The sequence below is a fragment of the Neovison vison genome, chromosome 1 (genome assembly GCF_020171115.1).
Source record: "Neovison vison isolate M4711 chromosome 1, ASM_NN_V1, whole genome shotgun sequence".
NCBI lineage: Eukaryota > Metazoa > Chordata > Mammalia > Carnivora > Mustelidae > Neogale > Neogale vison.
The window spans coordinates 11,938,996-11,960,617 of record NC_058091.1 but is presented as its reverse complement, the minus strand read 5'-3'; the positions used below and the strand labels follow the sequence as shown (position 1 = coordinate 11,960,617).

Genomic DNA, 21,622 nt, shown 5'->3' with positions numbered 1-21,622 from the left:
GATGCTTTGCTCATATTTTCAAAACCTATATACTATTTAAAGGCCCTATGTTTATGGAGGGCATAAAAATCATATTGAAAGTACTTGAAATCCTCATATATACGTATATGATTCAGTGTCCAACATGAGACAGCGTACCCCTGCGGTCTCTATGTCTTCATCTCCCGTTTTTATGATACAGGTAACGGAACTTTCCATGGGAGAGCTTCTGATGCACTCTGCAGTTTCCTGGTTGAATCCATTTCTGTCTCTAGGAAAAGCCAGAAAGGACCTTGAACTCACAGTGTTTGGTTAGTATCCCATTTTGAAAGAATGTAAACTTAAAAAAGGCTGGTGAAAATGAAGATCTTTCTAGACCCACCAGTCCAGCTAACTCCTGATTTTCAGAAGGAGTTGGAATCATTGCTGTAATGGCTTTTGACTTAACAGAGCCAGCCTCCAACTATTTAAAATGCTGTCGCTCTGCATACTCATTATCTTGTTCTCCCTTCTGCTTGGCTTAGTGGTTCTGGCCAAGTGTTACAGAAACAGATCTCCTGAGGCTATTTTGAAACCTGCTATCTTAATTGTTTGCTGCATTTCAAAATGTCTTAATTCTCACTAAGACCAATTATAGACTGTGTATTCTCACTGAGATGAACACTATGTCCTCAAATTTCAATAAAACAAAACAGGGATTTTTAAAAAATCGCCAAGATCTCCTTCAGATGATCACTTTTAAATAAGGCGATATTTGTGCATCATTGGCAATCTGGTCGGAGGGAGAGCAGCATTTATTCCCTCCTGTGCTTGTATAGGGGGATCTTGGAGCATCCTAAGTTTGAAGAGCTTTGTTCTATTAAATCATTCTAAGTCTTAGTTCAATCTTGGAAGAAAGTTTGTACAAATAATGAAAGACTTTTCTTTTTCTTTTCCTTTCTTTAGTTTTTAAGAGAGCTGTCATACTGGTTTATAAAGAAAACTGCAAACTGAAAAAGAAATTGGTAAGACAAGTGTATTTCATGAAAGCTACCTCTTCATGGCTCTGTCCTGGCAGTATTGACGCGAGACGCGCACTCAGCAGCAGGGCTTCGCTAGACTAACGGGACTTACTCCCGGGGTGACTAACCAAACCAGACCCTCAGGCTGTTTCTTATTCTCCCCACAAACAATGTCCGTTTTAAAAGAAGATTTAAAATACCCGTGCTGGGGCCTACACAGAAAATCAGCTTCCCTGTCCCAGAAAATGGCCCATGTTTGCACCATGCATGTAGGAGACTACGTAACTTTGTTTTCAAACGACTTTTAACCTTAGTTCAAAAAAAAAACAAAAACAAAAAACTTAGCTGTGGATACCACAAGCCATCAGTGATTACTGTTCAGAAGGAATGAGGACACAGAGGGTTGGTTGTCATGCTTGCTTGTGTCTAGCCGTCTGTACTCCCCAGACCACAGCTCTGCCCCCCCCCCCCCAGTCTGAGCTCTGAGAAGCGGGAGCATACCTGCACCCTGACCACTCACAGCTGTAAAGAACTTCAAGTTTCAATTCCCTCCGCCTGTCTCTGGGTGAGAGCTTGCTCTAACACTTTTCTCTGGGGGCTTTCCTGTTACAGCCCTCGAATTCCCGGCCTACACACAGCTCTGCCGACCTGGACCCATTTAAATTTCGCTGGTTGATCCCCATATCCGCACTTCAAGTCAGACTGGGGAATACAGCAGGTAATTGTTTCCTGTGGTAGGATGTCCGGAAAAAACTTTCTCTTTTAAATTTTTCTTTTTTCTTTTCTTCTTTTTTTTTTTTTTTCTCTTTTAAATTTTTCTAAGATTTTATTTGTCAGAGAGAACACCAGCAGGGAGAGTGGCAGGCAGAGGGAGAAGCTGGCTCCCCAGAGCACGGAGCCTGGTGTAGGACTCGATCCCAGGACCCTGGGATCATGCCCTGAGCTAACGGAGCCCCCGAGGCATCCCCAGGAACACACATTATAATGGTACTTATTTGCATTATGGAATGAAAAACTAGGAAAGAACCTTGGGAATAATTTTTGAGTTTTCTTTTATAGGCAAAGAAAAGGACAAGAGAGGTTTTTTTTTTGTTGTTGTTTTTTAAACAGACTTTTAGAAAAAGTAAATGCCAAATTTGGCTTTTCTTTGCCAAGTATCTCTTGTGTCCTTATTTTTGCTATCAATGGTTTTCAACACTTTCCCCCTAATATCCTGATACCCTAAAATTTGTTAAACAAAGGACCATAAACCTAAATTAAAAAAATTCTGATACACCAGAAAATTCCTTAAGATATTAAACAATATTATACGTGATATTAGAAAACAAAACTTCAACCTTGGAAAATTGTTCAGAGGTCCTTCTAGAATAACCATGTTCTGGAGACGATGCCTCTGGTGGCAGAAAGGACCAACAGTCTAAGGCATGCACCAATGCTCTGGGTACATTTCATTTTTGTTTGAACCAGGACTGACTTTAGGGTTGACCTGTTTTACCTCAAGGACCTGAGCACATCCTACTGTTCCTTTCAAAGAATACAATGAACGGAATGGGGTTGACAAACAGGATCCATTTAATCTCTTTCCCAGAGAGCTGGAATCTAGGGCTAGGGAGAAAGCAAACCGAGGTGGATGGAAAACTACCAGGAAATGTAGAAAGTAACTAAGAAGTACTTTGATAACTATTTGTGAAAGTCATACATAGAATGAGACACGAAAGAAAATGATGAGACTCAGGACAGGGAGTATTTGACTTTTGAACGTGACATCTCTGGCAAAATTGTAGACCCTTGTTTCCTTTCACACAGGGACAGAAAATAATTCCGTATGGGAGCTGATCCATACGAAATCAGAAATAGAAGGACGGCCAGAAACCGTCTTCCAACTGTGCTGCAGGTATTTCTGACTTCCAAAAATTAGAGCCAATGGGAAAAAGAATTACGCTCTCTTAAAAATGGGAGTTTATTTTTAGTGCTCTCCTGAATTTTGATGACTTTGGGATCACACCCAGCCTCCCCCCCAAATGGCAGCTATGTCTGTAGTAGAATACATTGATTAAATATATATCCACATCTTAGTGCTCAAAGGCGCTTCAAAAATGATCATTTTTCCTTTGATAAGTGAGGAGACCACGATACACAGAGGCTGGGTCACTTGCTGTCGGGACGCGTCAGGTCCACACCCGGGAATGCGGACACGAAGCACAATGACTTGGGACATGACTGCTGTTTTCTCTTCCCTCCTCACCAGTGACAGTGAAAGCAAAACCAACATCGTCAAGGTGATTCGCTCTATTCTGAGGGAAAACTTCAGGCGTCACATCAAGTGTGAATTACCCCTGGAGAAGACCTGTAAGGACCGCCTGGTCCCCCTTAAGAACCGAGTTCCTGTTTCAGCCAAGTTAGGTGAGAACTTCGTGTTTATGCAGGAAATCATGGGCTTCTCTGTAAGAATGTATGTATGTGCTTGTGACACAGCAGTGAGTCATCACTTTGTAGAGTACCGGGGTGGGGGTGGGGGGTCTATAAGCCCTGAACTAGATTCCCAGATCCACAGAGTGGTGTGTGAAGGTGGTGGAGATTTTATTTCAAGAAACTTAAGGGACATCTTGGCGGCTCATTTGGTGAAATGTCTGCCTTCAGCTGAGGTTGTGATCCCCAGGTCCTGGGACTGAGCCCCGTGTCAGGCTCCCTGCTCAGTGGGGGGCCTGCTTCTCCCTCTGCTGCTCGCCCTACTTGTGCTCTCTGCCCCCTCTCGCTGACAAATAAGTAAACTCTTAAAAAAAAGAAACTTAAAATGCCTCTTGCGCCCACACCTTGTATAAACTATAACCGCCCCCAACCCCAAGGCCTCATCTTAGCAGCAGCCGACAGAATCTCTTCGCCTCTTTCTCCCACCGGGATATGCAGGACTCCCGGGCCTGAGCCTGGCTCACTGCAGTTCTCCCAGAGCTCGGAACAGCTCAAGGCATCTAGAAAGCCAATGCTTGATGACTTAATACCAAGAAACCTTATATTCATTCTGACCCAGTCAGTTAAGTCACCAAATTACACTTTCCTTAAACTTTCTGGCTACTTTTAAAATTTCAGTTAAAATGTTAAATTTTTTGCTTTTTAAAATTTCAGCTTAAACTCTTTCTGTATTAACTGTTAATATCTTTGGTCTTGTTTGTAGTCTTTATTTCTTTTCTCTTTATTGGTCACAGTGTGACCTCTTTCAAATTCACTGTATATTTTCTGTTTTTTTTTTTTTTTCTATTGCCAAAATAAGCTGTAGCCATTGAAACTTGACTGTTATTACACACACAAACACATCACAGCAGAGCTCCCCTTTTCCCTTCAACCCAAGAGAAGAGAACTAAACACACACGAATGATTAAATCATTCCTATTAAGTCTCTGGAAGTTGGCTAGAAATTCCAGCAGAGACAGTACTCATGAGTGATGAAGGGCGTTTTTCTACTTTTAATGGAGCAGCAAGGCAAATAAACAAGGTGAGAAGGTAGGTGTAGAAATACGGTATAATCTTTGTTGTCCAATTTCATAGTACTTTAGTGAAAGAAAGGGACCTAGATTTTATTAGTAACTAAGAATCCTAGCCTTCGTAATAGTTTATAGCTTGTGGTCCTATTGAGCTATGGTAACAGGCCATCTAGAAACTCCAAATCATCCAACGTAAAATTTCAAATAAAGCTATGTAAAAAATTTCCACACTTGTAGTATCTGCGAGGTTCTTTTTCCCCCACAAGTCCCAGGATATTGGTAACAGAAGTGAGAGGATGATGAAATCGTAAGTAATTAAGGTGATACATCTTCTACATTGCAAGTATCGGGCACTGTAGAGTCCGTTTCTCGATCGTGAGGGGAAACCCCCTTCTCTCACTGCAGCCTCCTCCAGGTCCTTAAAAGTCCTCAAGAATTCCTCCAGCAGCGAGTGGCCCGGCGAGCCCGGCAAGGGCAGCGGCTCGCTGGACTCCGACGAGGGCAGCCTGAGCAGCGGCACGCAGAGCAGCGGATGCCCCTTGGGCGGGAGCAGGCAGGATTCCCTGCAGCAGCCCCAGCCGGGCCTGGCTGATCTGTCGGACAGTCTCATCAAAGAGAGTGACATTCTGAGCGACGACGAGGACGACTGCCGTCAGACTCTCCAACAGGGCAGCCCTACCAAAGACATTGAGATTCAGTTCCAGAGACTGCGGATCTCCGACGCCCCGGACGCCAGGCCAGCCGAGCGGCCCGGCACGGAGCGCCGGCCCGAGGGGGAGCAGCCCAAGCTGGTGCGGGGGCACTTCTGCGCCATTAAACGGAAAGCCAACAGCACCAAACGGGACAGGGGAGCTTCGCTGAAGGCACAGATTCGTCATCAGTCCCTCGACAGCCAGTCTGAAAATGCCAACCTTGATCTCGGTTCTGTTCTGCAGCGGGAGTTCAGTGTCCAGAGTTTAACCTCAGTGGTCAACGAGGAGTGTTTTTATGAAACAGAGGGCCACGGACAGTTGTAGTCCGGTCTCCGGCCAGACGTGGCCTCGGCTGCTTGTTTCACTTAAACTGGCGGCCAATGGAAACTGCAAAAAAAACTACACATCATTGGGTTTTGTGCAGCATACATTTTCCCACAAAATAGTTGTAAAGATTTAAGTTATTTTAATTTATTGTAGATCAGAAAACTAGATTAAACTGATCAGAATCTGTAAGAATCTGTAAATTACTTAGTTTATATCCCTTTTGAGCAGGTATCAAAATGACTTAGGATCCTTAAAAATTGCAGTCTATTTTAATTTATGTGGAAAAAGTAAGATGGGGAGTTGTGATTAATAGTTTTTAAAAGGTCATTTTTTTTTTCCCCAATCCTCCGGGCATTTCCTTTGAGCTGTTAGTTTTTGCTTTATTTAAAGCATATTTATTTTTAATGGGGGTGAGGGGCACAATGTGCAGATATTTCATTTTTGTAAGGTTGTAACAGATGCTGTTTATACTGAACATGTTATATCTATGCAGTATATATATTAAAAGAGCGCTTGTACTGTATCTTATTTGATTATATTTATTTTCTCTACCAAGCTGTACAGTAAAAGGGAAGGAAGTCGCATCTGGTAATCACATTTTTATTGTCCTTCTGTAGAAGACAAGAGAGTACACACCTGAGCAGCTCAACACTGTGGAAAGCAACATTTGGTTTGCTGTTAGAGTCTGTGTTTCTCCTGGTCATCCTCTTTTTCCTGATTTTTGCTTTTATTTTGTTTGAGTTCTTCTCTGAAATTATAAGCAAAGAGGAGTGGGTCTTCATCACACATTTTTCGGTAAACGTCACACAGGCTCTTAAAATGTGAAACCGAGAGCTGGGTGGGTCGAAGGGTAGGGTCCACGTCTGCCAACTCTAACAGTTTTCCAGTGCTTTCCACGCGCTCAACCTCAGGGAATAACATTCTGAGGAAAGAAAATAATCAAAATTTTACTAAGGAATTCTGTAAATCAGAATGCTTCTTCCTTCTACTCTCATTTGAAAATAACATTATTTCGACAACTGACAAGTGGAGGGAGTGAAGGAGGCAGCTGGAGCGACCTCGGGGCCCCAGGCCAACGAAGAAGGATTTTGATTGTGGCTCCAGGCAACAGGTACAAAGGACCACTGAAGGCAGAACTCCTCTGACCTGTGAGGTGTGTCCACGAGGAAAAATATCTTCCAAAGCTCAATCAATATAAGCACCTTTAAGGTAAGTTTAAAGAAACGTCTACTCAGTTGTATTCTTGTAGAAATGTTAGATTTGCTTTGTTTTTTTTTTTTAATAAGAAACTTGTCTTATTTCTTGATTCTCTTAGCTTTTGTGACTGGTCACCCCCTAGGAATGACCTCTCTCTGCAAAGTTTGAAAACAGGTGACATGAAAATGCAAACAGTTCCCTTTTTTAGATTTACCTTGCAGCATTTTTGCAATCGATTTGAAGTATGTATTTTAAATTTCATCTAACCAAGCAGATCATGGTTTTAAAGTGAATAACAAAACTGAATGACTGAAAGTCTGCAAAGCTACACCTGGATTTTCTTTCTTTTCTCAACAGTTGATGACTCTACGGGGTGCACAGGTCATGGCCAGTGGAGATGGGAGTTTTTCGTACAGGCTGCTGGTCCTCTCAGTAAGGAACTGAACTGCACGTTCCCGACGGTGTTGGGTGAGCTGGGATCTCAGAGTTCAGGTTCATGGCAAAGGGGGGGGAGCACTGTATGGGTGCGTGTGACAGAAGGACACCAACAGGTCTAAGCGGGGCACTCTATTTGGGGTCCCTCTCTTTACAAAGAACTGTGCATATGAGATGAAGGGGCCCATCACTTAAGGTGGAAACACCGGGGCCAGCTATGAGGCCCATTCCAGGATTTCCAAAAGTAGAATGCACTTTCTGTGATTTTTTTTCTCCCCCTCCATGAATCAGGCCATCGTGTACAGCCGTGCAAGTCCCACCTGCGTGCAGGGTGAGTGTGAGCCGAAATCCGGCTCGGGTTCTACTTGTCAAATGACGCACGTCGCGCTGGGGCCTGTAGCTTACCAGGGGTGGTAATGTGCTGCCATCCTTCCCACCGGCATCAAGACAGCCGGTGGCATCTGTCGCGGACTTTGCTCCAGTGTAAATCCTGGCCTAATTAGAGCCAGCAAATGGCAAAACAAGGATGTAGCAGCAGTCAGCTCAGATCCTCCAGAATTTGTGTGGGCTGCAGGGGTTTCAGGACGCGGCTGCTCACCTGAACCTGAAGTCATTCCACGGGCTAAGAGGACACTTTATGGAACCAGAGAGAGAGCGGAGAAATGGGGCTTTTGTATAAAGGGGAGGTGGGATCAGAAGATGAGAAACGTGTGCCTAGGAAGCCAGGTGCCTTTAATAGCTAGAGTTTGGCTATTATTAGATGGCAGCCTTTTAAAAACACAGTATCACACATGGCTTCCTGCCTTACTTGGGTCTAATTAAACATTTTCTTGGCTGAAAATATCACTGAGGTCATTTCAGAGCCTCTGGACGTGCGTGGGCCCTGACGCATTGCCTTCTGTCTGGGTTTCCAGACGGTGGCTGTGCACAGAGCAGGAAGCGCGGCAGAGGGCAGGAGCCCCCGCTACATACAAACGCCCTTGCAGGAACACCTCATGACATTGTGCTGGCCGGTTCAACATCTTGCCTGCTTCCTAGTTCTAAGTGTGTCCTTGAAAGAGATACAGCAACTTGGTGGAAAGTGGCCAGTAATTTAATCAACTGCCTAATGGACCCTCCATAGATACCCTTAAATGATGGGTTCAGAGAGCTCCGTGCTGGGAGGTGAGGAGCCCAGAGAGGGCACAGAAGCCCTACACCTCTTCCATGTGGCTGTTCCTGAGCTAGAGTCTTTATAATAGCTCGGTAAATGAAAGTTTTTTCTTGAGTTCTGTGAGATATTCTAGCAAAAGAGTGAACCTGAAGTGGCGTGGGGTGGGGTGGGGTGGGTCAGAGAAATGCCCATTTCGTGACCTGTGGGTCAGACACGTAAGCAGGGACACTTGTGACTAGCTTCTGAAGTGGGAGCAGTCTTGTGGCCCCTGAGCCCTTAACCTATGGGCTCTGTGCCACTCTGGGTGGTTCATGTCAGACTTGAACTACAGGACAACTAGTTGGTGCCTAAAGACCTGGAGGAGTTGTTGGTGTTGGAAAAACCACCACACAACGGGGTCAGAAGTGCTGAGCATAAGAACGGCTCAAATGGCCTGCCCTGAGAACTCAAGGTCATTCTCAACTGCGCGAGCGTGTGTTTAGCTTGTACTGATGCTAAAGCGAAACCTGCTGGCGGCCTCTGAGCTTAAAGCAGGTCATCACCTTTTCCTCTGGGGCACTCGGTTTGTTCATCTCAGGATCTGAATGGCAAGTGACATTTACAGATCGCGTGAAGAATCCTAAACACGAGGTTTTTAATTTTTAAAAGTGCTTAAGGATTTTAGAAAGGGTGCCAGAGAAAGGCAGAGAAGGTGTTCTTACCCAAGCCCTCGGTAGCAGTACTTCCTCCGGAACTGAAAGGCATTCTGAACGACCTTCTCCACAAGCTTGAAGGGCTGCTCGATCCTGGGCTGCACCAGGGGGGTGAAGTGCACCACGCCCACGTCCACCTTCGTGGCGAACAAACATGCATCATTTTGTGGCGTGGCAGAACGTGACTAAACAATTCGTCTTTGTCAAACAGGCAGTTGGTTGTGGACCGCGTGGTTCTCATAAACCCTTCCGTGGACTCCGGCTTCATCCCCTGCAGGCCGGTAAGCTGCCGCACTTGGCCTTGAGCGGACTCAGTCATCCCAGTTGTGTCTGCTCTGTAATGACCTCCACAGACCTGTGCTGGATGATCCCTTAACTTTATGATGTGTTTACAATGGCCTTTAAGATCAATCCAAGTAATCATTAAAGTCAGCAGGCAGCTAAGAGAGAGCATTCTAGTACTTTGCTTAGCTTTGGAATGTGGAAAAAATAACCTGCGGCAGCAGTTCCGGCTAAATGGCTGGGCTTCCAAACACAGAAGAGACGGCAGATGGCCCCCCAGGGAGCACTTAGTGCTAAACTCCCCAGAAAGGGAATCCGTTAGGACACCACTTATTTTGGGTAGAGACCCTGATTAATGAGCTGGCCCGAATTCATGCCTGGCATCTGCACGGCCACATCACTTTCTGGGGCGACCTGAAATGTTCCGGGAGGCCCAGGCAGGATCAAACAGAAAGTGGAACCTCCACCCTCTCCCCATGTCAACTGTATGAGTGGTGAACTAGCACTAGCAGTTGAGATTCTTTAATTATCAGAAAATAAAAGTTTTCAGGCTTATCTGTTAAGAGATTTATACCCTTAGTCTAAAAATGGACTCCTGGTAATCCCCAAGTCTATATTCAGAATAACAAAGCAACAGTATTGCAAGTAAAGACAAAGGAGAAACGGAGTCAGAGCAGTTACCATACACAAAATTCTGGACAGAGCCTATGGGCTAATGAATGGGAAGTCTGTTCCTAATTTACAAAAGCCGTAGTCTCTAAGGAGTTGTTAAATTTGCTACTTAGAACATCACACAGACTCTACAGAGGCTGAGTCCGAACAGCAACTGGTGCAGCAGGGGTCGCACCACTGCTTTTCAGAAGGAATTCATTCCATTTTTTAAAATTCCACAGGGGTTATCTTGTTCTCTTGCTTTTAAAAATCCTTGTGGCTCTCAAACTCCTTAAAATCAGCCTGTCATACATCAGAAAGGGAGTGTGTTCAGTTTCTTGATTTTAGGGTGTTGGAAAAGTACTTGTGTGTGATGTGTGGGCAAGAAAAGAAAATGAAGACATGCCCGGCGGCAGGGGGCCTGGACAGGCTTTTTGAAGAGGAGCCAGTGGTGTTTCTCCGGCTGCCTTGACTTACTCTTTCCTTGAACAATCACTGATCCTGTCCCTAACATCTCGGATCAGCTGGGCGCACCTGCAGGATACCTAGAGGAGGCCGCAGAGTGAAGACCGCCAGCAGAGAGGCCCTTCCACACCGACTCCCTGAAATGTCCATCAGCCTTCAGGCTGCTTTAGCGGAACAGTAGTTACTATCTGTAACATTAAATGTTCTCATTAAATTTAAAGTTTCTCAAATTGGGTTCTGTGTGTTGCTTCATCAGTTCCTCCGAATTCAGTAACGAGTACATGGACAGGAAGTGAGGTGCTGGGTTAACAAGCCAGGACCTTCTGTGGACTGGCACAAACCACCACCAGGCTCCAGGCTCCAGGGGTCTGCGAGAGGCACTGAGGAGGCTAAGGTGGCCTTGGGGTTTTGGTGGAGTGGACAGAAGCGTGGCAGTGAACAGGAAGAAAATCTGGCTTCCTCTGAAAGCGTTTCTATGACAGGAAAAGAGCTCACGTGTGGAGGACGGAGGAAGAAGCTGCCCCGAATCAACGATAATGACTTGAAATGCCAAAGACTGTGCTCACAAACTCTGAAACATCCATCCCGCCTTTCCTCCTATTGATCTGGAACACAGACGTGAACCCACATGTCCAGGAAGGTTCTAGGTCTCGCCCTACCCCATCACTCTCCACCTCCCCATGCCACTTCCCCCACTAGAGCCTACTGGCATGGTGTCCCGTCCCTGTCCCCTACTCTGCCACCCTCCACGGCAACTCGCCGCCCATTCTTCCCCTTTATAACGGAATTCTTCACAGGCATCCGGTGTGATCCAACAGCCTCCCATTTTCCAAGGAAGCTACTCTTTTAGCGAAATAGGATACAATTTGAGCCCTGGCTAACCCCAGCCCATGAAATATAAAAACTATATACTGTTCAAGTACTATCAAGGACAAAGGCTCAAATACAGGGTTAGATACAATCTCCTTCAGAAACGGCCACTTCCAGCTTTTTTGGATTTTAAAATGTGGCCTCTTCATTTGCCTGATTTTATTCCTTTGAAATAAGGTTGGTGTTTGCAAATACAGGAAATGTCTCGCATTTGCTTTAGATAAAGTTCTTTAAGCCCAGTACGAATATAGCAGTGCCCTATGTTAACTGCAGCAGCCTTCTGAAGTTGGGATGTAATTCTGTTACCCAATTAGGCTGGCTACAGTATATCCCAGCTTCAAGAAAATACCCGCTCACCCTCTGATCCAATACCGTTCCCATTTAGCGGAAGGACCCTGAAAAACTCAGTGTGAAAATGACTACTCCCATAGTGTGTCCTGCTTCTCTGGGAAACCTCCTGTACTCTTCTCTACTCCTGACCCCAAAAGCACTTTTCAGTGCTTCTGAATGATGGAGCCCATTTTCTCTTGAAATACAGGAAAGCTGCTTGGTAACTAGGGTAACATAAAAAAAATGCTTTTTACTTATAACTGAATGCTTATTTAAAAATTGCAACCATTATTTTTTGCTTCCCTGAATTTTAACTCTCTTAAAGGGTTCCCTTACCAAAAAAGAAATCAGTATATAGGCACCAGATGCACTTAAAAATTCTATTTTAATGTTGCAGCCTCTTTCCAAACTCAAGTCTACTGGTATACCCAAATGACCTTCTAAAACTTCAAATTAAAGGATTTAGAGCGAATTTAAATATTTGCCTCTCAAATCCACTCTAATATCAATGCTGTACCACCCTGCGATTATGTTTCCCAACCCTGGCAGCCGCGGCTACAAAAGGCATCAGGCAGCAGTTCCATTTTCCAGGCCAGCGTGTCTAGGGCATGACTGCTTACGAGCTCAGAGCAGCACTTTGGACTCATAAAGAGACCTGGGATAAGAAGCTGTTAAATCTCCAGCCTTAGATACTGCCAACTCGGATCGAGTCAACGAGAGAAACAAGAACGCTGAAGAACAGGCAGTCAGTTCCTGACCGGGAACCGTAACACGCCCAAGAGCTAAATAACCACCACAGGCACAACAGGGGCCACAAGCTAAGAAACTCAACACTTCCCCTGGCATTCACGACCATTGAAGGACAATCCGTGGAAGGAAAAATCATTAGGAAGCTACAGTTTATAATTAGCTGAACTGAAACCGTAACTGGGAAAGGCTAGAAGGGTGAGAAGAAGGACAACAGAATAATCGATAAGCCTTTGGAGCGAGAAGAGAACAATTTTCAACGCTCAAGGTGACACAGTCTCGGATTCGTTTAGATGGGACTGGAAAGGGTGTGGCTGCATCTGCAACACCCAGGAGCACCTGAGGTTTGGGAGAAGCACATTCGGGATCTGGTGAAATGATAAGCGCAAGGTGGACACCCTCGCGGATGCCAGGGTCCTGCACCCACCAGAGTCTGACTCTTCAGGTGCCTACACCAAGCTAATGACAGCCTCCAGTTACAACTGCCCTGGACACGAGTAACAGAGCGGCAAGTCACTAATGTCTGGGATACTCGAATTACATGTTTTGTAGAGAAACCATCACAAATATGAATGTACATCAAATTTCCTATAACTGGTTTGTTCTGCCTGTAATCTTTGTCCTAGACCCAACTTAAGGACAGAATTTCCGTTTTAAAACTTTAAAATGCAAACACACTTTGATAGCATCCCGCGTGTACTCAACATGGGCTAAAACACGGTTCGTGCCAACACATCTTTCTTTAGAGCTTAGAATTTGTATTTCCTATAGCAATATCAATTTCTCCATAAGTTCTACCCCACCTTTTCTCCCTCCTATAGATTTTTGAATGGTTTTTCTCTTTCCTCAGAATCAAGAAAATAGTCACAGTACTTCCCCCTCCGAGCCCAAGTACGTAAGAGACTAGAGCATGGCAGCGAGCTGACAGCATGATGAGGAATGAGCCCGAGAGACCCACAGTGTAGGAGGGTTCCCTCTACATGCTTATTTTACTTTTTAACTCATGGAAGTCTGGGGGTTGCCTCAGGGTCTTCCCTATGTATCACCGGAGACAAAAAAAATAAGATGACAAAACAGTATTAGAATAATTGGGGTCCCAGAAGAAGAAGAAAAAGAGGGGCAGAAGGTATATTGGGGAAAATTATAGTAGAGAATTTCCTTAATTTGGTGAAGGGAACAAGCATCAAAATCCAGGAGGCACAGAGAATCCCCCTCAAAATCAATAAAAATAGGTCCACACACTATCATTTAATACTAAAACTTACAAGTCTCAGTGATAAAGAGAAAATCCTGAAAATAGCTCAGAACAAGAGGTCTGTAACATACAACAATAGAAATATTAGATTGGCAGCAGGCCTATCCACAGATACCTGGCATAGTATATTCAGAGCACTAAACGAGAAAAATATGCAGCCAAGAATACTATATCCAGCTAGGCTGTCACTGAAAATAGAAGGAGAGATAAAAAGCTTCCAAGACAAACAAAATTTAAAAGAATTTGCAAACACCAAACCAGCCATTCAGGAAATATTGAAAGGGGTCCTCTAAGAAAAGAGAGAGCCTAAAGGTAACAGACCATAAAGGAACAGAGACAATATACAGTAACAGTCATCTTATAGGCAATACAATGGCACTAAATTCATATCTTTCAGTAGTTACCCTGAATGTATATGGGCTAAATGCCCCAATCAAAAGACATAGGGTATCAGATGGATAAACAAGACTCACTGATACTCTGTCTACAAGAAACTCATTTTAGACCCAAAGACACCTCCAGATTTAAAGCGAGGGGGTGGAAAACCATTTATCATGCTAATGGACATCAGAAGAAAGCTGGGGTGGCAATCCTTATATCCGATCAATTAGATTTGAAGACAAAGACTATAATAACAGATGAGGAAGGACACTATATAAGGGTCTGTCCAATAAGAAGATCTAACAATTTTTTTTTTAAAGATTTTATTTATTTATTTGACAGAGAGAGATCACAAGTAGGCAGAGAGGCAGGCAGAGAGAGAGGAGGAAGCAGGCTCCCCGCTGAGCAGAGAGCCCGATGTGGGACTCGATCCCAGGACCCTGAGATCATGACCTGAGCCGAAGGCAGCGGCTTAACCCACTGAGCCACCCAGGCGTCCCAAGATCTAACAATTTTAAACATCTATGCCCCTAACATGGGAGCAGCCAATTAAATAAACCAATTAATAAAATCAAAGGAACACATCAACAATAGTACAACACTTAGTAAGGGATTTTAACACCCTTCTTACTGAAATGGACAGGTCATCCAAGCAAAAGATCAACAAGGAAATCAAGGCTTTAAATGACACACTGGACCAGATGGACATCACAGATATATTTAGAACATTCCGTCCCCAAACAGAATACACATTCTTCTCTAGTACATATGAAACATTCTCCAGAATAGGTCACATCCTGGGTCACAAATCAGGACTCAACTGATTGGTACTTGGACTCAAGTACCAAAAGACTGGGATCATTCCCTGCATATTTTCAGAATGTTTCAATGCTCTGAAGCTAGAAGTCAATCACAAGAGGAAAGATGGAAAGAACTCAAATACATGGAGGCTAAAGAGCATCGTACTAAAGAATGAATGGGTCAACCAGGAAATTAAAGATGAATTAAAAAAATTCAAGGAAACAGATGAAAATAAAAACAGAACTGTGCAAAATCTTTGGGCCACAGCAAAGGCGGTCCCGAGAGAAAGTATATAGCAATAACAAGCCTTTCTCAAGAAACAAGAAAGGCTCAAATACACAGCCTAACCCTACACCTAAAGGAGCTGGAGAAAGAACAGCAAAGAAAGCCTAAACCCAGCACGAGAAGACAAAGAATATCAGAGCAGAAATCAATGAAATAGAAACCAAAAGAAGAGTAGAACAAATCAACAAAACTAAAAGCTGGTTCTTTGAAAGAATTAATAAGACTGATAAACCCCTGGACAGACTTATCAAAAAGAAAAGAGAAAGGACCCAAATTAATAAAATCATGAATAAAAGGAGAGTCATCACAACCAACACCAAAGAAATACAAACAATTATAAGAACATATTATAAGCAAATATACGCCAGAAAATTTGACAATTTTTAAGAAATGGATGCATTCATAGAGGCATATAAACTACCAAAACTGAACCAGGAAGAAATGAAAAACCTGACAGACCCATAACCTGTAAGGAGATCAAAGCAGTCATCAAAAATCTCCCAACAAACAAGATACTAGGGCCAGACAGCTTCCCAGAGGAATCCTACCAAACATTTAAAGAAACATACCCATTCTCCTGAAACTCTTCCAAAAAATAGAAGAGGAAAATTTCCAAACTCATTTTATGAGGCCAGCATTATCTTGATCCCAAAACCAGACAAAGACCCCAATCAAAATGGAGAATTACAGATCAATAACCTTGATGAACATGGATGCAAAAATTCTCAGCAAAATACTAGCCAATAGGATCCAACAGTACATTAAAAGGATTATTCACTATGACCAAGTGGGATTTATTCCTGGGCTGCAAGGTTGGTTCAACATCTGCAAATCAATGTGATACATTAATGAAAGAACAAGAAGCATATGATACTTATTCTCAACAGATGCTGAAAAAGCATTTGACAAAGTACAACATCCTTTCTTGATCAAAACTCTTCACAGTGGAGGCATAGAGGATACATACCTCATTATCATAAAAGCCATCTATGAAAAACCCACAGGAAATATTCTCAATGGGAAAAAACTGAAAGCTTTTCCCCTTAAGGTCAGGAACACAGCAGCAATGTCCACTATCACCACTGCTATTCAACATATTACTAGAAATTCTAGCCTCAGCAATCAGACAACCAAAAGAAATAAAACGCATCTGAATCGGCAAAGAAGTAGTCAAACTCTCACTCTTTGCAGATGATATGATACTTTATGTGGAAAACCCAAAAGACTCCACTCCAAAACGGCTAGAACTCATACTGAAATTCCATAAAGTGTCAGGATATAAAATCAATGCACAGAAATCAGCTGCATTTCTATACACCAGCAGAAATTAAGGAGTCGATCCCATTTACAACTGCACCCATAACCGTAAAATACGTAGGAATAAACCTAACCAAAGAGGCAAAGAATCTATACTCAGAAAACTATAAAGTACTCATGAAAGAAACTGAGGAAGACACAAAGAAATGGAAAAATGTTCCATGCTCATGGATTGGAAGAAAAAATATTGTGAAGATGTCTATGCTACCTAAAACAATCTACACATTTAATGCAATCCCTACCAAAATACCATCCATTTTTTTTCAAAGCAGTGAAACAAGTAATCCTAAAATTTATTTGGTACCAGAAAAGATCCGAATAGCCAGAGGAATGGTGAAAAAGAAGATCAAAGTTGGTGGCATCACAATTCCAGACTTCAAGCTACAAAGCTGCAATCATCAAGACAGCATGGTACTGGCAGAAAAACAGACACATAGATCAGTGGAACAGAACAGAGTGCCCAGAAGTGGACCCTCAACTCTCTGGTCAACTAATCTTCGACAAAGCAGGAAAGAATGTCCAATGGAAAAAAAGAGTCTCTTCAACAGATGGTGTTGGGAACACTGGACAGCCACATGCAGAAGAGTGAAACTGGACCATTTCCTTACACCACACAGAAAAATAGACTCAAAGGGATAAAAGACCTCAATGTAAGACAGGAATCCATCAAAATCCTTGAGGAAAACAAAGGCACCAACCTCCTTGACCTCAGCTGCAGCAACTTCTTCCTAGAAACATCACTAAAGGCAAGGGAACCAAGGGCAAAAATGAACTACTGGGACCTCATCAGGATCAAAAGCTTTTGCACAGCAAAGGAAATAGTCAACAAAACCAAAAGATAACTGACAGAATAGGAAAATATATTTGCAAGCGACATATAAGATAAATGGTTAGTATCCAAAATCTAGAAAGAACTTATCAAACTCAACACCCAAAGAACAAATAATCCAATCAAGAAATGGGCAGAAGACATGAACAGACATTTTCGCAAAGAAGACATCCAGATGGACAACAGGCGCATGAAAAAGTGCTCCACATCACTCGGCATCAGGGAAACACAAATCAAAACCACAATGAGATACCACCTCACACCAGTCAGATTGGCTAAAATTAACAAGTCGGGAAATGACAGATGCTGGCAAGGATGCGGAAAAAGGGGAACCTTCCTACACTGTTGGTGATAATGCAAGCTGGTGCAGCAGCTCTGGAAAACAGTATGGAGGTTCCTCAAAAACTTAAAAATAGAGCTACCCTACGACCCAGCAACTGCACTACTGGGTATTTACCCTAAAGATATAAATGTAGTGATCTGAAGGGGTATGTGCACCTGAATGTTTATGGCAGCAATGTTCACAATAGCCAAACTATGGAAAGAACATAGATGCCCATCAACAGATGAATGGATAAAGAAAATGTGGCATATATATGCAAAGGAACACTATACAGCCATTGAAGGAAACGAAATCTTGCCATTTGCAATGATGTAGATGGAACTAAAGGGTATTACGCTGAGTGAAATAAGTCAATCCGAGAAAGACAATTATCATACGATCTCTCTGATATGAGGAATTAGAGAGGCAGGGTGGGAAGCTGTGTGGGGTAGGGAAGGAAAAAATGAAACAAGATGGGATAGGGAGGGAGACAAACCGTAAGAGACTCTTTTGGTTTTTTTTTTTAAGATTTTATTTATTTATTTATTCGACAGGCAGAGATCACAAGCAGGCAGAGAGAGAGGGAAGGAGGCTCCCCTGCTGAGCAGAGAACCTGATGTGGGACTTATCCCAGGACCCCGAGATCATGCCCTGAGCTGAAGGCAGTGGCTTAACCCACTGAGCTGCCCAGGCGCCCCATAAGAGACTCTTAATCTCAGTAAACAAACTGTGGGTTGCTGGGGGGTGGGAGGGAGGGATGGGGTGGCTGGGTGACGGGACACTGGGGAGGGTATGTGCTACGGTGAGTGCTGTGAAATGTGTAAGCCTGGTGGTTCACAGACCTGTACCCCCGGGGCAAATAATACACTAGAAGTTAATAAAAAAATAAATGTTGCTACCTCTGAAAAAAAAAATAAATAAGAAACATAAATAAAACTGATGCAAGCTTTATAATTTGGCAAGACCACAAAGTCCTCAGGAACGCACCGCACGCAGTGCCCTGGAGTGTGGGCAGGGGCTGGAGGCAGGAGACCTAGCTGGGCAGGAGAGAGAGTCATGCAAGGAAGCCAAAGAGGAACAAGGAAAGAGGAAGGTCAGGCCTAAACTGGGGATCCTCGTGCACCTTCTCAGATACTGCTACCAAATGAGGATGTTTTAAAAAAAAAAAACCCACTATATCCTGCTCTTCAAAGTAATGTGCAAGGAAGGGCAAGAGTGAGGCCCAACAAATACGTATTTATACCACCTGTGAACTGACAAAATCAGACCGATCTGCAAATGTCGCCACAAAATCCAAGAAGTCTTAATATATTCTAAAATAATGTGAGGAGGGCAGAAAACACGTCCCAAGATCCTTTCTAATAAAGACATAAAAAGGAGAAACCAAGCATCAAACTAAGGTAACCGATACTAAACGAATGTGAGTGCCCCCTTACCCACAGCTGGCTTCCTGTGCCTGCGGTTTCCCGCCGTCAGCACGGTCTGGAGGCAGATGATCCTCCTCCTGGGTCCAGTGTCAGAAGGTCACTAGTAGCCTAATGCTGTGACACTGCACCTGTGTCACTCCCCTCCCTTCAGCTCATCATACATTTTATTCTCTCCCACATCATCATCATCAGCGTGAGTGCAGGACAGGAAGGTATTTGAGACCACACGTAACTTCCATTACAGTGTAACTGTGCTTCAGTGTTCTACTTTATCGTTAGTTATTCTTCTCTACTGTGCCCGATTTATAAATTAAACTAGGTACGTATATATAGAAAAAAACATGGTGTCTAGAGGGCTCAGTCCTATCTGCACTTGCAGGCATCCACTGGGGTCTCAGATCATCTCCCCTGTGGTAAGGGTGGAGGGGTGGGGAGTCCTCTGCAGAAACACATTCCAGACGATAAAAACCAACAGAATGACGACGGCCTCTCAGACATTGAGAACATACATAAACTAAAGAAGATTCATCTTTTTTTTCCTCCTCCCCAGAGAGAGAATGTGAACACACATGCAAGGTTGGGGAGAGGGCAGAGGGAGACACAGAGAGAATCTTTAGCAGACTCCACGCCCAGTGTGAAGCCTAATGTGGGGCCCGAACTCATGACCCTGAGCTGAACTCAAGAGTCAGACACTTAGCCGACTGAGCCACCCAGGTGTCCCCTGGATTAACATTTTTTAACAAAGTCCTCACTATAACCAACTAATCTATAACCTACCAATTATAAAAGTTAAATGTCTCCAGGCTAGCCTAAAACATTCCTTTAAAATGACCATCAAGATGAAGGAAAATAACAAACTGATCATGCTCACAGCTGATACTATAAATTTCCCAAGACTGGGTTAGAGGAGAACATTATTTTAAGACTAAGTCACTCACTTTCAATTTGTGGGACTAGAATAGGTGACTACTTTAACCTTACTCTACACGTTCATTATTATTTTTTAAAAGATTTTATTTATTATTTGTCAGAGAGAAAGTGAGCACAAGTAGGGGGAGCAGCAGACTCCCTGCTGAGGGGGAGCCCAATGTGGGGCTTGATCCTGGGACTCCGGGATCGTGACCAGAGCTGAAGGCAGATGCTTAAACCAACTAAGACACCTAGCGCCCCCGTACATTCATTATTTTTAAGGCTAAACAGAAAGCAAGTAAGAGAAGACACGGTTTTTTAAAAATCAGAACCTCAGCTTTCCACTGGCATTAAGTGGGCAGCATTTTAAACATACCATGAGTGGGCATCGTCCCAGACCAATGATGCAAGAGCCATGGGGCCCCGGCCTGGGCCTCAGGCTTTTTGAAAGCCAGATGATGTGATGTGTGGGCAGGAGTGAGGAACCTATGTCTGGTGAACAAGCCCATACAAAAGTATGTATTGTTAGGATTTCTAAAATTTTCATTAAATTATTAGGTCTTTCAGAGAAAAGAGAAAAGCCTGTCTGAATTTCAGATTATCATTACTCAGAAAAACACACTAAGGAAATCACACGTGATTTTTTCTTTAAAATAGCTACATGAAAACATTTTAAAGAAAATAGATGGGCTGCTGAGTCACGGGCCAGCTGCTCTGCAGAGTCGGTCACGGACTCTGCATGGGAAGTGTTTTATGTAAAGCCACAGAGATGTTAGGGTTATGTTTTTTGCAGTTATCCAGGCTACCACAGAAAGAAATGACTCGTTATAATAAGACCTAGAAATACATTCTTTTCAGGGCACCTGGGTGGCTCTGTCGGTTAAGTGTCTGACTCTTGATCTTGGCTCAGGTCATGATCTCAGGGTAGAGAGATCGAGTCCTGTGTCCGGCTCCATGCCCCGCATGGAACCTGATGAAGATTCTCTTTCCCTCTCCTTCTGCCCTTCCCTGCCCTGCCTGTGCTCTCTATCTAAAGAAAAGAAACAAAAAAAAAAAAAAAGAAAAAAAAGAAAAGAAAAGAAATACATCTAAGTAGAGGCAGGGAAGTGCTATGAGCTATGAGCGTATAAGGGCTTCAAAACTCACAGTATCCTGGGCCTGGATCCCATTCCTGCTACTTACTCATTTCACAACCTTAGTCAAGTCACTTCTCCGGAGCTCAGTTTCTCACATGTAAATGAGGATCCCTATTATTTCCCAGGCTTGCCCTGAGAATCAAGCAGCACAGTGCCTCAAATGGTACTCGGCATACAGGAAGCAATTTTATAAACAGTGCATATTATTATTGGGCCAAAATGACAAAACCCAAGAGTTACAAAATGACTTAAAATTGCAGTCTCCTTTAGAAAGGACAAAATTATACTTTTAAACCATACAAAGCTAATGTATAGTTTAATGTTATTTTATATGCTCAAAATCAGTATCTGAGTGCATTCAACAAGCATCTGTTGTGCCCCTGCTATGTGCCCGGCACCATTCCCGACACAGGAGACTCAGTGACAACAAGTCATACAGGAGTCCCTGCCCTCATGGGGTTCCTCAGCCAGGGAGTTAGCAGCAGTGGGGCTCAGAGATGGTAGGACTCTTGATCTATTTTGAAGTTTAGAACAAAATTATTTGGGTATCGGGTATGGAATCAAGGAGGTTTTTAGTATCTGGGACCTGCCAAATCAAAGGAGGGTTCGCCATGAACAGACGTGGGGAAATGAGAACGGGCGTGGGGAAGGTCAGCAGTT

At 43.5% G+C, this 21,622-nt stretch overlaps 2 protein-coding genes across 6 annotated transcripts in view; one reads left to right on the top strand and one right to left on the bottom strand.

Annotated features, from left to right (window-relative positions):
• TIAM2 (TIAM Rac1 associated GEF 2) overlaps positions 1 to 5,667 on the top strand; it is a 181,497-nt gene extending 175,830 nt beyond the window's left edge. For all 3 annotated transcript variants that reach the window (XM_044243397.1, XM_044243415.1, XM_044243406.1), the window contains 6 exons: positions 182 to 290; positions 925 to 983; positions 1,593 to 1,698; positions 2,787 to 2,874; positions 3,229 to 3,383; positions 4,865 to 5,667. In XM_044243397.1, coding sequence (XP_044099332.1) covers positions 182 to 290; positions 925 to 983; positions 1,593 to 1,698; positions 2,787 to 2,874; positions 3,229 to 3,383; positions 4,865 to 5,475 — 1,128 coding nt within the window. In that variant the 3' untranslated portion in view covers positions 5,476 to 5,667. The remainder of the gene's footprint in view (positions 1 to 181; positions 291 to 924; positions 984 to 1,592; positions 1,699 to 2,786; positions 2,875 to 3,228; positions 3,384 to 4,864) is intronic.
• TFB1M (transcription factor B1, mitochondrial) overlaps positions 5,461 to 21,622 on the bottom strand; it is a 79,058-nt gene continuing 62,896 nt past the window's right edge. The window contains exons 6-8 of one of the 3 annotated variants that reach the window (XM_044243497.1): positions 8,965 to 9,092; positions 6,115 to 6,400; positions 5,461 to 5,538 (exon numbers count right to left, since the gene is read on the bottom strand). In XM_044243497.1, coding sequence (XP_044099432.1) covers positions 6,157 to 6,400; positions 8,965 to 9,092 — 372 coding nt within the window. In that variant the 3' untranslated portion in view covers positions 5,461 to 5,538; positions 6,115 to 6,156. Of the gene's footprint in view, positions 5,551 to 6,001; positions 6,401 to 8,964; positions 9,093 to 21,622 lie in introns of those variants that run through there. The other 2 variants (XM_044243505.1, XM_044243487.1) reach the window with 2 other exon arrangements.